General features: G+C 43.7%; 1 protein-coding gene across 2 annotated transcripts in view; it reads left to right on the forward strand.

The window, feature by feature from the left end:
• SNX29 (sorting nexin 29) overlaps positions 1-13460 on the forward strand; it is a 554801-nt gene that overhangs the window by 19168 nt on the left and 522173 nt on the right. For both annotated transcript variants that reach the window (XM_060123064.1, XM_060123065.1), the window contains exon 3: positions 631-683. In XM_060123064.1, the coding sequence (XP_059979047.1) occupies positions 631-683 (53 nt within the window). The remainder of the gene's footprint in view (positions 1-630; positions 684-13460) is intronic.

Consider the following 13460-nt stretch of genomic DNA (forward strand, 5'->3'; position numbering starts at 1 on the left):
GTGGAGAGGGGTGATGGTTGCACAGTATTGTGAAGTGAATTGAATTGCCCAACTAAAAATGGTTAAAACGGTAAATTTTATGTTGTCTATATTTCAGCACAGTTAAAAAAAAAAAAGAACAGTTTGCTTTTGTTTCCACCCTCCCTGGGTGCATTGTGGTTCAGCACAACCAGATGACTTGTTTGAAGCTTGATTTATGCTGTCATAACTTTAGAGCCAGCCATAACAACTTTGGGCCCTGTCAGAAGGGACCCATCTTCACAGATTTGTGGAATTTTTTATTGCTGCCTGTTAAGAGCTCTGTGTTATTGACAGTCAGCTGCTGACAGATAGAAGAAGCTTCCTAGATAATCTGCAGGAAGCCGTGTGCTTCTGTTTTCCTCTCAGCGTTGTCTTTGCACAAGGCTCACTTCTCTGCAAGCTGCAGATAAGGGCTTCCTTCAAGTGGTGGCTGGAAGGCTGGGGTGCCCGCCGTCTTAGGTCTTGGGCTGACACCCAGGGCGTGGGGACACCCTGACTTGGCACCCAGAGTTCCTGGCCTTGTGTCTCTCTTGACCCTGAAGGCCTGTGGGGGAGGTTTTGTATGTCCCATCCCAACAGCTGATCTCAGCAGCTTCTTTTTCCGTGCAGTGCCAGATCCGCTTTGGAGGGAGAAAGGAGATCGCCTCAGATTCCGACAGCAGGTAAATATGTAGCTTCTGAAACCCTTTACCATCAAAGACCAAAAAGGTGGCCAGAGATTGACCAGCTTCTATAGTCTGCCGCTGCAGCCAGGTGCAGTGATTGCATTTGGGGGATCTGTAGATCATCTCTGCAGCGACTACTTGTCTAAAGTATTTCCAACTTCCTGTCATCCTCCTTCTAGGAACCTACTCTGAGTGAATTCCTTGAAATGACTTTCCGCATGAAGTTATTTTCACGGTAATTTAATAATGATGAAAACTCAGAAATCTGAATGCTCAACAATTGGGAAATGGTGAATAAACTACAGTGCATCGATAGAATGGAGTGTTATATAGCCATTACGTTGATGTCCATACAGAATTTGTTTTAAGCAGAAAAATGCAAATGTAGTGATTTAAAAATAATGTATTTAGTAAAAATAAAAAGAGCAGGATACAGGGTTAATATGGATTCAGAGTGATGCTTCCTATGTTAAACAACAACTCTGGCAAAAAACATACCAAAATGTGAATAGAGGTCACGTTGAGGTTAAGATTTGGGAATCTTTATACTTTCTGATATTTTTTTCATATTTTATACTGTGATCGTGTGTCCCTTCTATAATTAAAAAAAAAAGTCCTAAAAATGGCCATTGACCTTCATGACACTTCATGACCTGACATGACTGCATAAGCTTATAACACCGCCTAGGAGGAGAAGCAAATGTTTTGGCAAAGGTAAGAGACACAGGCATTTGCTGGAAATGCCCAGTGAAGTCGTTCAGGGGTAATTCATGCTCTGCAGCCTTGGAGGGGCAGGAGGAACATTCCCGCAAAGGAAGGGGAGGGAAGGGAACTCACTTGCTCAGCATTCACCTCATCCTGGAGACTGCAGGTGTTCCCCACCCTCTGACCCTGACCCACCCGCCCAGCCAGTTCCCTTCTCTGTCCTTCCAGAACCTTTCTCTTTGTGACGCTTTACCAGCCATGAGCAGCGTGTGTAGTGCTACATTTTAATCGAGCTATGGGGACTATTTGAAACTGGTGCAGATTTACAGTTCTACTCCCCACCCTTACACTCTCTGCTTCTTCTTTCTCAGTTTTTCTCCATAACACCAACTAACAACTGTCCACTATGCTTTTTAATTTTGTTTCTTTCTGTCGCCCATACCATAACAGCGGGCAGGGATGTTTGGCTGTCTTGTTCGCGGGTGTATCCCCAGTGCCTAGAAGCATCTAGAAGGTGCTCAGGGAGATTCGTTGTCTGGTTGAGTGTGTGCGTGGCTTTGTACCGCACATGGTCAAGTGTTTTTTAATTTTTAAATATTTATTTATTTATTTATTTGGCTGCCTCGGGTCTTAGTTGCAGCACGTGGGATCTTCGTTGCGGCACGTGGGATCTTCGTTGCAGCATGTGGGAGCTTTCATTGTAGCGCGTGAGCTCTTTGTTGTGGTGTGTGGGCTCCAGGGTGCATGGGTTCAGTAGTTGTGGCACACAGGCTACCTAGTTGTGGCGCACGGGCTCTAGGGTGCGCGGGCTCAGTAATTGCAGCACGTGGGCTTAGTTGCCCCGTGGCATGTGGGATCTAATTTACCTGACCAGGGATTGAACCCGAGTCCCCTGCATTGGAAGGCAGATTCTTAACCACTGCACCACCAGGGAAGCCCCGTGGCATGTAGGATCTTATTTCCCCGACCAGGGATCGAACCCGAGTCCCCTGCATTGGAAGGCAGATTCTTAACTACTGCACCACCGGGGAAGTCCCTGGTCAAGTGTTTAAAGAGGTTGTGAGCTTGGAGGGCAGAGGGGCAGCTTCTCTATTTTTTTCTTTCTCAGTGTTTTGCACAGACATTCTGTGCCCATCACACATTAGGTTCTCTGTATGTTTGTGGCATTAGATCATTAAACTGAATTTTTGCTTCAGTTCTTCCTGAGAGCCTACTATGGGGCCTGGCCTCTGTCAGCACAGGGGTTCTCTATTTGGAACCCAAGGTCCACCTGTGTGAGAATGAGAAGCTTATTAATTAATCATGCAATTCTGTAGCCCATCCTAGATCTCCTGAACCAGGAGGTGTGTATGTGCGAGTGTGTGCGTGCATGTGTGTGTGTATGGGTGTGTGCGTGTGTGGGTGTATGTAGTCAGGAGTTCTTTATCACTTTTCTTCATAATTATTCTTTTCATTTCCTGAGAGAGAGAACCCATTTCTGAATGTTAGGTTAACATGTTGTTATATAATAGAGCTTACTATTACAACTTTTATTATGTAAACTGTTGTGTTTTATAGTAGAATTAACAAAGTTAATTCCTTCCATGGTAACTGGTTTCCGGCTAAAAGGAATATCCTGCTTAATAATGATAATGATAGTTACTGTCTCTTACTGTTCCAGCTGCCCTTTGTTTGTGTCGACTCTTAGTCTCAGTGCAGCCTCAGGAGAAGCGGCGGTGTAATTCTTTACAGATAGGAAAACAGAGGCTCAGAGAGGGCAAGTCAGACAGCCTAGGTGAGTCATCTCGGGAATGTTAGAGTTGGAGGTTGGACCCTAGTTTCTTGGGCTCCAAAGTCTATTCTTCCAATGTTATATCACCGTTAGCGATTATATCGGTTTTGAAGCTGGGTTTAAAAATTTTTTTTGTTTTCTCCCCCCTAGAGGGTTCCTTCTCAATATCAGAGTCTTGGTCTCATCTTGCAATGTGTTTGGCTAAAGGTGGCATCACCTTCACGTAGGAAAGGTCACATCATCCTTATTCTGTGAGAAAGTTTAACCTCAAGAGGGAAAGTCAGTGAATATTTTAAAACAACTGTCGTGAAGTCTGAAAAGAAAGATAAGTCACCTTTCTCCTCACCCCTGACAAACGGCCTGGCACCAGAATGGATCTCAAATCCATTCGCTTCTCTCCAGCTCTGCAGCCATTGCCCTGTCCCAGTCACTACATGGCTCACAGGACAGTTGCTGTAGACCCACTACCGTCTTCCTTCTTGTCCTGCCTCCTGTGCATTGAGAGGGTTCTGCAGAACGCAGATTCCCACCTGTCACTCCCCCATGGAAAACCTTCCACTGGCTTCTCTTTGCTTTGGGAAAAAGACCCACATCCTTAGCAGCCTGGAGGGCCCCATACCTCTCCCCTGGCTCTTTGCTCCTGCCACCCTGCCCTGGCCTTTCTGTTTTTTTTGTTTTTTGTTCTTAAAGCCTTTCAGTAATTTTTCAGGGGAACCTTCCAGACCCCTGATATGAATCCTCCACACTCCTCTCCAGCCCTGGCCATCTGGACCTGTTTTCCTTGCTCTGTACCATGGACTGGCAAACTCTTTCTGTTAAGGCCTGGATTTGGCCTCAGGCTGTATTTTGCTGACCCCTGCTCTGTACTGTTAGATTCTATAAACCTCTGTTTCTCATTACAACACGTCTGTGTGATGAATCGATTACATCTGTCTGCTCCACTGGATGACCAGCTGGAAAGAAGCCTGTTTTGCTCACACTACGTCCACAGCGCCTGACACATAGTAAGTGCTTAGTAAGTACTTAGTGGATTACTCATTTGTTTAACAGTTAGTCACAGACTACTTGGTGTCACAGATACTGGGGCTTTCCAAATATTTCAGACAGATTTCTACCCCTCAGGTGGCTTCGTGTCCACCTGGGAAGATAGTCCAGTGAGGCAGTGATCACAACATGCGATGCCGAGGGCCATATCCAGGGGGCTGTCAGATGCCCTGGGCAGGCTGGTGTGAAGGTTCATGGGCTCTCAAGGCCTGAATCTGGCGCTTCCCCTTTCCAGCTGCATCACTAACTTTTCTAAGCCCAAGAATTAGGTCTACTGTGATACTGTGACTTATAATAAGAAATACACATGATTGTTCTTTGCCCCATTCCTGGTACTGACCTCCTAAAACCCCTGGAATTTCTGAAGTGGTGATAGCCAGAAAGGTGTCTTTTGTTATGTTAATGTAGTGATTTCTGGAAAACACCAGAAGTTGGAGGCTGGTTGCCAGGAGAACCAACCACGTGATTAGAGGGTTGGAACTTTCAGTCCCATCTCACCACCACTAGGGAGGGGAGAGGGGCTGGAGATGGAGTTCAGTTGCTGATGGTCAATGATTTAATCAAGCCTATATAATGAAGCTTCCATAAAAACCCAGGAGGATGGGGTTCAGAGAGCATCTGGGTCGGTGAATACTTGGAAGTGCGAGGAGAGTGGTGTGCTGGGAGAGGGCCTGGAAGCTCTGTGCTCTTTTCCCATACCTTTCTTCCATCTGGCTGTTCCTGAGTTATATCCTTTTTCTTTCTTTTTTTTTTTTAACATCTTTATTGCAGTATAATTCCTTTACAATGGTGTGTTAGTTTCTGCTTTATAACAAAGTGAATCAGCTATATATATACATATGTTCCCATATCTCCTTCCTCTTGCGTCTCCCTCCCACCCTCCCTATCCCACAACTCTAGGTGATCACAGAGAACGGAGCTGATCTCCCTGTGCTATGCAGCTGCTTCCCACTAGGTATTTGTTTTACATTTGGTAGTGTATATAAGTCCATGCCACTCTCTCACTTCATCCAGCTTAACCTTCCCCCTCCCCATGTCCTCAAGTCCATTCTCTACGTCTGCATCTTTATTCCTGTCCGGCCCCTACGTTCTTCAGAACCTTTTTTTTTTAGATTCCATATATATGTGTTAGCATACGGTATTTGTTTTTCTCTTTCTGATTTACTTCATGCTGTGTGACAGCCTCTAGGTCCATCCGCCTCACTACAAATAACTCAATTTCATTTCTTTTTGTGGCTGAGTAATATTCCATTGCATATATGTGCCACATCTTCTTTATCCATTCATCTGTCAATGGACACTTAGGTTGCTTCCATGTCCTGGCTATTGTAAATAGAGCTGCAATGAACATGGTGGTACGTGACTCTTTTTGAATTATGGTTTTCTCAGGGTATATGCCCAGGAGCGATTGCTGGATCATATGGTAATTCTATGTTTAGTTTTTTAAGGAACCTCCATACTGTTCTCCATAGTGGCTGTATCAGTTTACATTCCCACCAACAGTGCAAGAGGGTTCCCTTTTCTCCACACCCTCTCCAGCATTTATTGTTTCTAGATTTTTTGATGATGGCCATTCTAACTGGTGTGAGGTGATACCTCATTGTAGTTTTGATTTGCATTTCTCTAATGCTTAGTGATGTTGAGCATCCTTTCATGTGTTTGTTGGCAATCTGTATATCTTCTTTGGAGAAATGTCTATTTAGGTCTTCTGCCCATTTTTGGATTGGGTTGTTTGTTTTTTTGTTATTGAGCTGCATGAGCTGCTTGTATATTTTGGAGATTAATCCTTTGTCAATTGCTTCATTTGCAAATATTTTCTCCCATTCTGAGGGTTGTCTTTTGGTCTTGTTTATGGTTTCCTTTGCTGTGCAAAAGCTTTTAAGTTTCATTAGGTCTCATTTGTTTATTTTTATTTCCATTTCTGTAGGAGTTGGGTCAAAAAGGATCTTGCTGTGATTTATGTCATAGAGTGTTCTGCCTATGTTTTCCTCTAAGAGTTTTATAGTGTCTGGCTCAGCGGCCATGGCTCACGGGCCCAGCCGCTCCGCGGCATGTGGGATCTTCCCGGACTGGGGCACGAACCAGTGTCTCCTGCATCGACAGGCGGACTCTCAACCACTGCGCCACCAGGGAAGCCCATTTTGAGTTTATTTTTGTGTATGGTGTTAGGGAATTTTCTAATTTCATTCCTTCACATGTAGCTGTCCAGTTTTCCAAGCACCGCTTATTGAAGAAGCCGTCTTTTCTCCATTGTATATTCTTGCCTCCTTTATCAAAAATAAGGTGACTGTATGTGCATGGGTTTATCCCTGGGTTTTCTATCCTGTTCCATTGATCTGTATTTCTGTTTTTGTGCCAGTACCCTACTGTCTTGATTACTGTAGCTTTGTAGTATAGTTTGAAGTCAGGGAGCCTGATTCCTCTAGTTCCATTTTTGTTTCTCAAGATTGCTTTGGCTATTCAGGGTCTTTTGTATTTCCATACAAATTGTGAAATTTTTTGTTCTAGTTCTGTGAAGAATGCCATTGGTAGTTTGATAGGGATTGCATTGAATCTGTAGATTGCTTTGGCTAGTATAGTCATTTTCACAATGTTGATTCTTCCAATCCAAGAACATGGTATATCTCTCCATCTATTTGTATCATCTTTAATTTCTTTCATCAGTGTCTTATAGTTTTCTACATACAGGTCTTTTGTCTCCTTAGGTAGGTTTATTTCTAGGTATTTTATTCTTTTTGTTGCAGTGGTAAATGTTTCCTTAATTTCTCTTTCAGAATTTCTCTTTCAGATTTTGTTGCAGTGGTAAATGTTTCCTTAATTTCTCTTTCAGATTTTTCATCATTAGTGTATAGGAATGCAAGAGATTTGTGTGCATTAATTTTGTATCCTGCTACTTTACCAAATTCATTGATTAGCTCTAGTAGTTTTCTGGTAGCATCTTTAGGATTCTCTATGTATAGTATCATGTCATCTGCAAACAATGACAGCTTTACTTCTTTTCTGATTTGGATTCCTTTTATTTCTTTTTCTTCTCTGATTGCTGTGGCTAAAACTTCCAAAACTGTGTTGAATAATAGTGGTGAGAATGGGCAGCCTTGTCTTGTTCCTGATCTTAGAGGAAATGGTTTCAGTTTTTCACCATTGAGAACAATGTTGGCTGTGGGTTTGTCATATATGGTCTTTATTATGTTGAGGTAAGTTCCCTCTCTGCTTACTTTCTATGCCTACCCATCATAAATGGGTGTTGAATTTTGTCAAAAGCTTTTTGTGCATCTATTGAGATGATCATATGGTTTTTCTCCTACAATTTGTTAATATGGTATATCACATTGGTTGATTTGCATATGTTGAAGAATCCTTGCATTCCTGGGATAAACCCCACTTGATCATGGTGTATGATCCTTTTAATGTGCTGTTGGATTCTGTTTGCTAGTATTTTGTTGAAGATTTTTTTTTTTTTTTTGCGGTACGCGGGCCTCTCACCGTTGCGGCCTCTCCCGTTGTGGAGCACAGGCTCCGGACGCGCAGGCTCAGCAGCCATGGCTCACGGGCCCAGCCACTCCGTGGCATGTGGGATCTTCCCGGACCGGGGCACGAACCCGTGTCCCCTGCATCGGCAGGTGGACTCCCAACCACTGTGCCACCAGGGAAGCCCTGTTGAAGATTTTTGCATCTATGCTCATCAGTGATATTGGCCTGTAGTTTTCTTTCTTTGTGACATCCTTGTGTGGTTTTGGTATCAGGGTGATGGGGACCTCATAGAATGAGTTTGGGAGTGTTCTTCCCTCGCTGTATTTGAGAAGGATAGATGTTAGCTCTTCTCTAAATGTTTGATAGAATTCGCTGGTGAAGCCATCTGGTCCTGGGCTTTTGTTTGTTGGAAGATTTTTAATCACAGTCTCAATTTCAGTGCTTGTGATGGGTCTGTTTATATTTTCTATTTCTTCCTGGTTTGGTCTCGGAAGGTTGTGCCTTTCTAAGAATTTGTCCATTTCTTCCAGGTTGTCCATTTTATTGGCATAGAGTGGCCTGTAGTAATTTCTCATGATCCTTTGTATTTCTGCAGTATCAGTTGTTACTTTTCCTTTTTCATTTCTAATCTGGATGCCATTTTAAATTTACCATCTTAGGAAAAGTTCTAGGCAGGACTGTGAGGGACTGGCTTCTGGTTGCAGCTGGTGAGTCTAGCTGGTTGGATGAATATCAGTAGGAACCTTGGAAAGGATGGTGCACTGGTGTATCTGCCAGGGCTCTTTGGTAAGAGGCAACAGAAATTTACTCCAGTTGAGGATATTGTGAGGATATTGTCATCATGGAATTGATGACAGGTCAGGTTTGGAAACAGGAAGGAGTCAAAGCAGCTTTGGAAGTCTCCTAACCTGGAAGCAGGGTCCACTAAATGGTCTCCTAGCAGGAATGGTCCAGTTAAGGCCCTGCTGCAGGAGTGGACACCAGCTGTTTTCTGACTCGCTCTCATTCTGCCCAAGGCTGGCATTCCAGGGAGGAGGCACCTGAGTGACCAGTCTCAGGTCATGTGGCTGCCTCCTGGCCACCAGCAGAAGGATTGGCTGATGGAGCTTCCTGGGACCCTGTTGACTTACATAGTGCGACGTTGTCTACTTGGGTTCATCATCATCCCCCCAAGACAGTGTCCAGTAAGGAAGAAATAACCCTCCAAAATGAAATCTGTGCTGTTATGAAGGTGGAGTGAATATAGGGTGGCCAAATGCACAGCAGTTATCCCTGTCACTGCCATATTATAATCTTTCCCATGACAGTTCTGTGTGGTTTGAAAATACCTTTAGGCAGTGGAATGGGGCTGGAGCACAGACTGCATATTTTCCCAGCTTCGTCCTCACTCTCTACCACATCCCTTCTTGTTTTCCCAGCACAGAGTTTCCCCAAATGAGAGATTTGTGTCATTGCAGGTACTTAACATTATTTTAAGTGTTAAATATCACAGCATTACATTCTTTTCAATTGCCCAGTGGCTCAGTTATTCTCCTTTCAGTTCCTTTTAAATTGCAGTGATATTGGGGGAAAGACTTGGTTTGGTATTAATATTAAGCTGAATTAAATTAAATTGCCAATATTTGATCATTTTTTGACATACCAGGATAGTAGTATCATACAGTTGAAAACAGTATCTCAAACACCCCCTGCCTCTCTGTAAACAGAGCTTACAGGTTTCAAGCACAGTCCTCCCCTGACAGCAGCAGAGACAGGATTTTATACTTTATTTGCATGGTATTTACTTTTAGGGCTACTCTGTTGAGGGCCCACAATGTTGGCTTTACATTTGCAACTGCGATAGAGTTTTTCCTTTTAAAACAGGTTTATACAAGTCGAAAAAGTGAGTCGGACTCAAGACAAGTAAGTAATAGAAATATCGTCACGAGTGACAGAAGTGGCCGAGGTTTCTGTGGACAGCAGACGTTGAGGAAAGAAAAAGCGGGCTGGACCGCAGTTGTTGGGTATGGGGGCCTACACGATATACAGTACTATTCTGTGAAAATCCCAAGTGTGAGTATGCTCGTGTGTGAGTGTGCCTGCCCGAGTGTGTGAGTGCTTGCGTGCCTGAGAGATTTGTTGGTCTTGCGAGATTACCCGGCAAGATGCAACAGTCCCCACGTGAAGTATAAAACAACATTGACAGGAAGGGAAGTGACAGGCAGCGCTTGTTTTTTCCCATCAGATTTTGTCCTCAGAAACTGGCGGAAGTGGTGGCAGTCATGATGCAAGGGCTCCTTGTCCCATTCTGTTGGCCTTGTTCTCCTGCTTTGTTTTCCCCTAAGGACGACCCGTTCTTGTGCTTCGTTAAAATTATTCCTCATTCTATCAGTCAGACTGGCTTGTGGGGAGGCTGTCTTGTATCTTCTGAATAGTTTGCCTTCTAGAAAGAATGGCCCAAGAGCCCAGCAGGCACTGGAAGTTACCTCTAGATATGCTAGTGCTCCACAGATGCTGCTTCTTCCCATGTGGAATTACAGAACATGCTGAGTTTTCCCGTTGAATTAGAAAGAGCAACCCAAACTGTGGGGCAGCAGAGTGAGCGTGGGATTTGGAGCTCAGGGTTTGAGTCCTGGTGTTGCCAGTTCCCGGTGTTGGACTGCGGGCAAGCTTCTGACTTGCTTGTGCCTCAGTGTTCTTGTATGTAAATGGGGAGAGTAGTGATAATATTCACTTCCTAGAGTTGTGAGTTAGTTCATGTGCAGCCCTTAGAACAGTGCCTGGCAGCTAGTAAGTTTCTAGAAATTGTTAGCTGTTGTTACTGCCATTATAATTTTGTGTGAAGTGTCTTGACATTTGTGTTACTGCCATTATAATTTTGTGTGAAGTGTCTTGACACTCTGCCATTATGGGTGGCAGTGAGTTGGCTTTGGGTGTTTGCCTCATTTAGAAATTGTAAATTTTTGTTACTCGTTCAGGTGACTATGTCAGAAGAAATCAGAGAGGAGAATTTCTTCTCCTTCCAAAACATGCCAGGGAAGAGAGCTTTGTTTTGGTGATTTTTCTTTACCTGTTAAGGAATTCAAAACAGTTTTGAACTTTTTAGGAAGCTAAACAACAAACAGCTGCTCTTTGCTGTTCCCTAACGTTGTTTCTTAGAACAGTTGAAGACTGTCCTGTGTATTCCTCTGGACGCTTATGAAACTGAATGGCTTTTTCAGACATTCCTTTTCCTCTTTTAAATGTCTCTGGATTTCATCACGTGATTTTTTAATCTTCAGTTTGTCACAGGTTTCTCACTAGCCTCTTAGTGGTTTGAGGTGTTGACTGGTTGTTCTAATTCTTCTCATCCTGGCAAAAAGCCCTGGGGTTCATTAATTGGATTTCTTATCTCCCCAGCCCTGTGCACTTGGTTTCCACTTTGAGGCTCTGTGGTAGATAATTCCACATTGCATATTCTTTCATTTTACTTTATTGATCAAATGAATTGATTTCTTTTTGAAAAAGATAATTTTTAGCAAATGGGGAGCCCTAGGGCATTTAGCAAATCTGAGCACATTTCCATGTGAATTTTAATATTTATATTGTTTATATTGATAGCTGCCGAGAGCAGTGCTTGGCCCATAGGAAATCATATGTAAGCACGGTCATCATCAGCATCACCCCTGTCCTGGTGTGGAGAGAGGCCTTGAGCATGAAGTATGAGCTTTGGAGTCAGGCGTACTTATCTTCATGCCCACTCGGTCCACAAATCACCAGTTACCAGCTGTGTAATTTAGGACTTGCTCAGCTTCTCCAGGCCTCTCTTGCACGATCTGTAAAATTAGATGACGATCGTGGTACCCACTTCCTAGGGTTGAAGTGAGGATTAGATGTAATATTATTTGCTTGATACACCCAATGAGAACTTAGTAAGCGCAATACATTTTCTTCCCATGACTAGACATACCAGTGTTTTGGCTAATTTGGAAACTAAAGGCTGGAATGATTGCTCATTAACTCCTTCATTTAGCAGATACTTGTTTATAGGTCACTGGGTTGGCACTGGGGCTGCAAACTGGATGAGATGATTGCTGTTCTCAAGGAACTCAGAATTGAGCCTGGGCAATGGACATGTAAATTGCAGACAGGCATGGTGGCCCGTGGTAATAATTACATAGTGTAGACGTGAGAGGCGAGTACAGGGTCTTTAGTGGTCAAATGGGCAGGATGGGACTTCCAGGCAGCAGGTAGCAAATGTGAAGATGCAGGGGTGTGTGAGAAAGTAGTGGAATCATGGATGATGTGCTGTATGTGTTGGGAGATGGGCTGGAAGGTCAGTAGGTTCTTGGCTTGCTGTCATGAGCAAGTGTTTGAACTTTATCCACTAGGGTATTATTTCTTAAACTATGGCTATGTGTATACTCTTTTCACAATTTTTGCCATTTCCGTATACCATCTGAGCCAGAGATTGGCTTGAGGTGAATTCAAGGCCTTGTCTACTCTGGTCTTGTCATAAGCCGTCAGTGAAATCAAAGATTGATGGCTACTTCTATTTTTTTCTTTTTTTTTGGTACGCGGGCCTCTCACTGTTGTGGCCTCTCCTGTTGCGGAGCACAGGCTCCGGACACGCGGGCTCAGCGGCCATGGCTCATGGGCCCAGCCACTCTGCGGCATGTGGGATCTTCCCGGACCGGGGCACGAACTCGTGTCCCCTGCATCGGCAGGCGGACTCTCAACCACTGCGCCACCAGGGAAGCCCTCTATTTTTTTCTTGACATAGTAAAATGATTAACCTAAAAATGTGCATTTATGGTCCCCCTAAAATTATGTCATGTACCATATACCCATAGTAAACTGTGGTAAGAAAGATAATGACGTTGTCAGATTTGCATTTCAGGAGGGTAGCTGCTGATCAGCATGCCAGGGGGATGGGCAGGTGAGATGGGACCTGGGGTTGGAGCCAGAGGCCGTGGCTCTGTGCAGTAGGCAAGGAAGCTGAGTGGAGGTGGTGGTATTGGGAGAAGGGACGGAAGGCTTAGGACTGAGGCTTGGTAAGATTGACTGACATGGGGGATGAGACATAAATGCTCTGGCTCTAAGAGACGACCAGAAATCAGAACAAATGTATATTGTTTTAAATTTTGTTTGTTTTATTTATTTTTATATTTTTGGCTCTAGTAACAGGCTGTACATTTTATCATGAGTGGCCTTTGCTTTTTCAGAGGTACATCTGTACGTCAGAGTTGCCTGCATCTTATTTGTTTTTTTTAACTGGAGTGTGGATGATTTACAATGTTGTGTTAGTTTTTGCTGTACAGCAAAGTGAGTCAGTTACACATATGGATACATCCACTGTTTTTTAGATTCTTTTCCCATATACGTCATTACAGAGTATTGAATAGAGTTCCCTATGCTATACAGTAGGTCCTTATTAGTTATCTGTTTTATATATGGTAGTGTGTATGTCAATCCCAATCTCCCAATTTATCCCTCCCCACCACCCGTAACCACACGTTTGTTTTCTACATCTGTGACTCTATTGTTTGTTTAAAGGAAGCTTTTGGTGTGGAGTTTTCTTTCTCCTGGGCTATGGACTCTGACCAAACTTGAAGATCCCTTGGCCACTGACTTTGGTTTTTTTTTTTTTTTTTTTTACCACACTGTGCAGCATGCGGGATCTTAGTTCCCCAACCAGGGATCGAACCTATGCCCCTGCAGTGGAAGCTTGGAGTCTTAACCACTGGACCACCTTGGCCACTGACTTGATACACATTAACCGTTTCCTCACCGCTTCTGCATCGAGGGGCTCTTACTTTTCTCCA

This window comes from Lagenorhynchus albirostris, chromosome 15 (genome assembly GCF_949774975.1).
Source record: "Lagenorhynchus albirostris chromosome 15, mLagAlb1.1, whole genome shotgun sequence".
Classification (NCBI taxonomy): Eukaryota; Metazoa; Chordata; class Mammalia; order Artiodactyla; family Delphinidae; genus Lagenorhynchus; species Lagenorhynchus albirostris.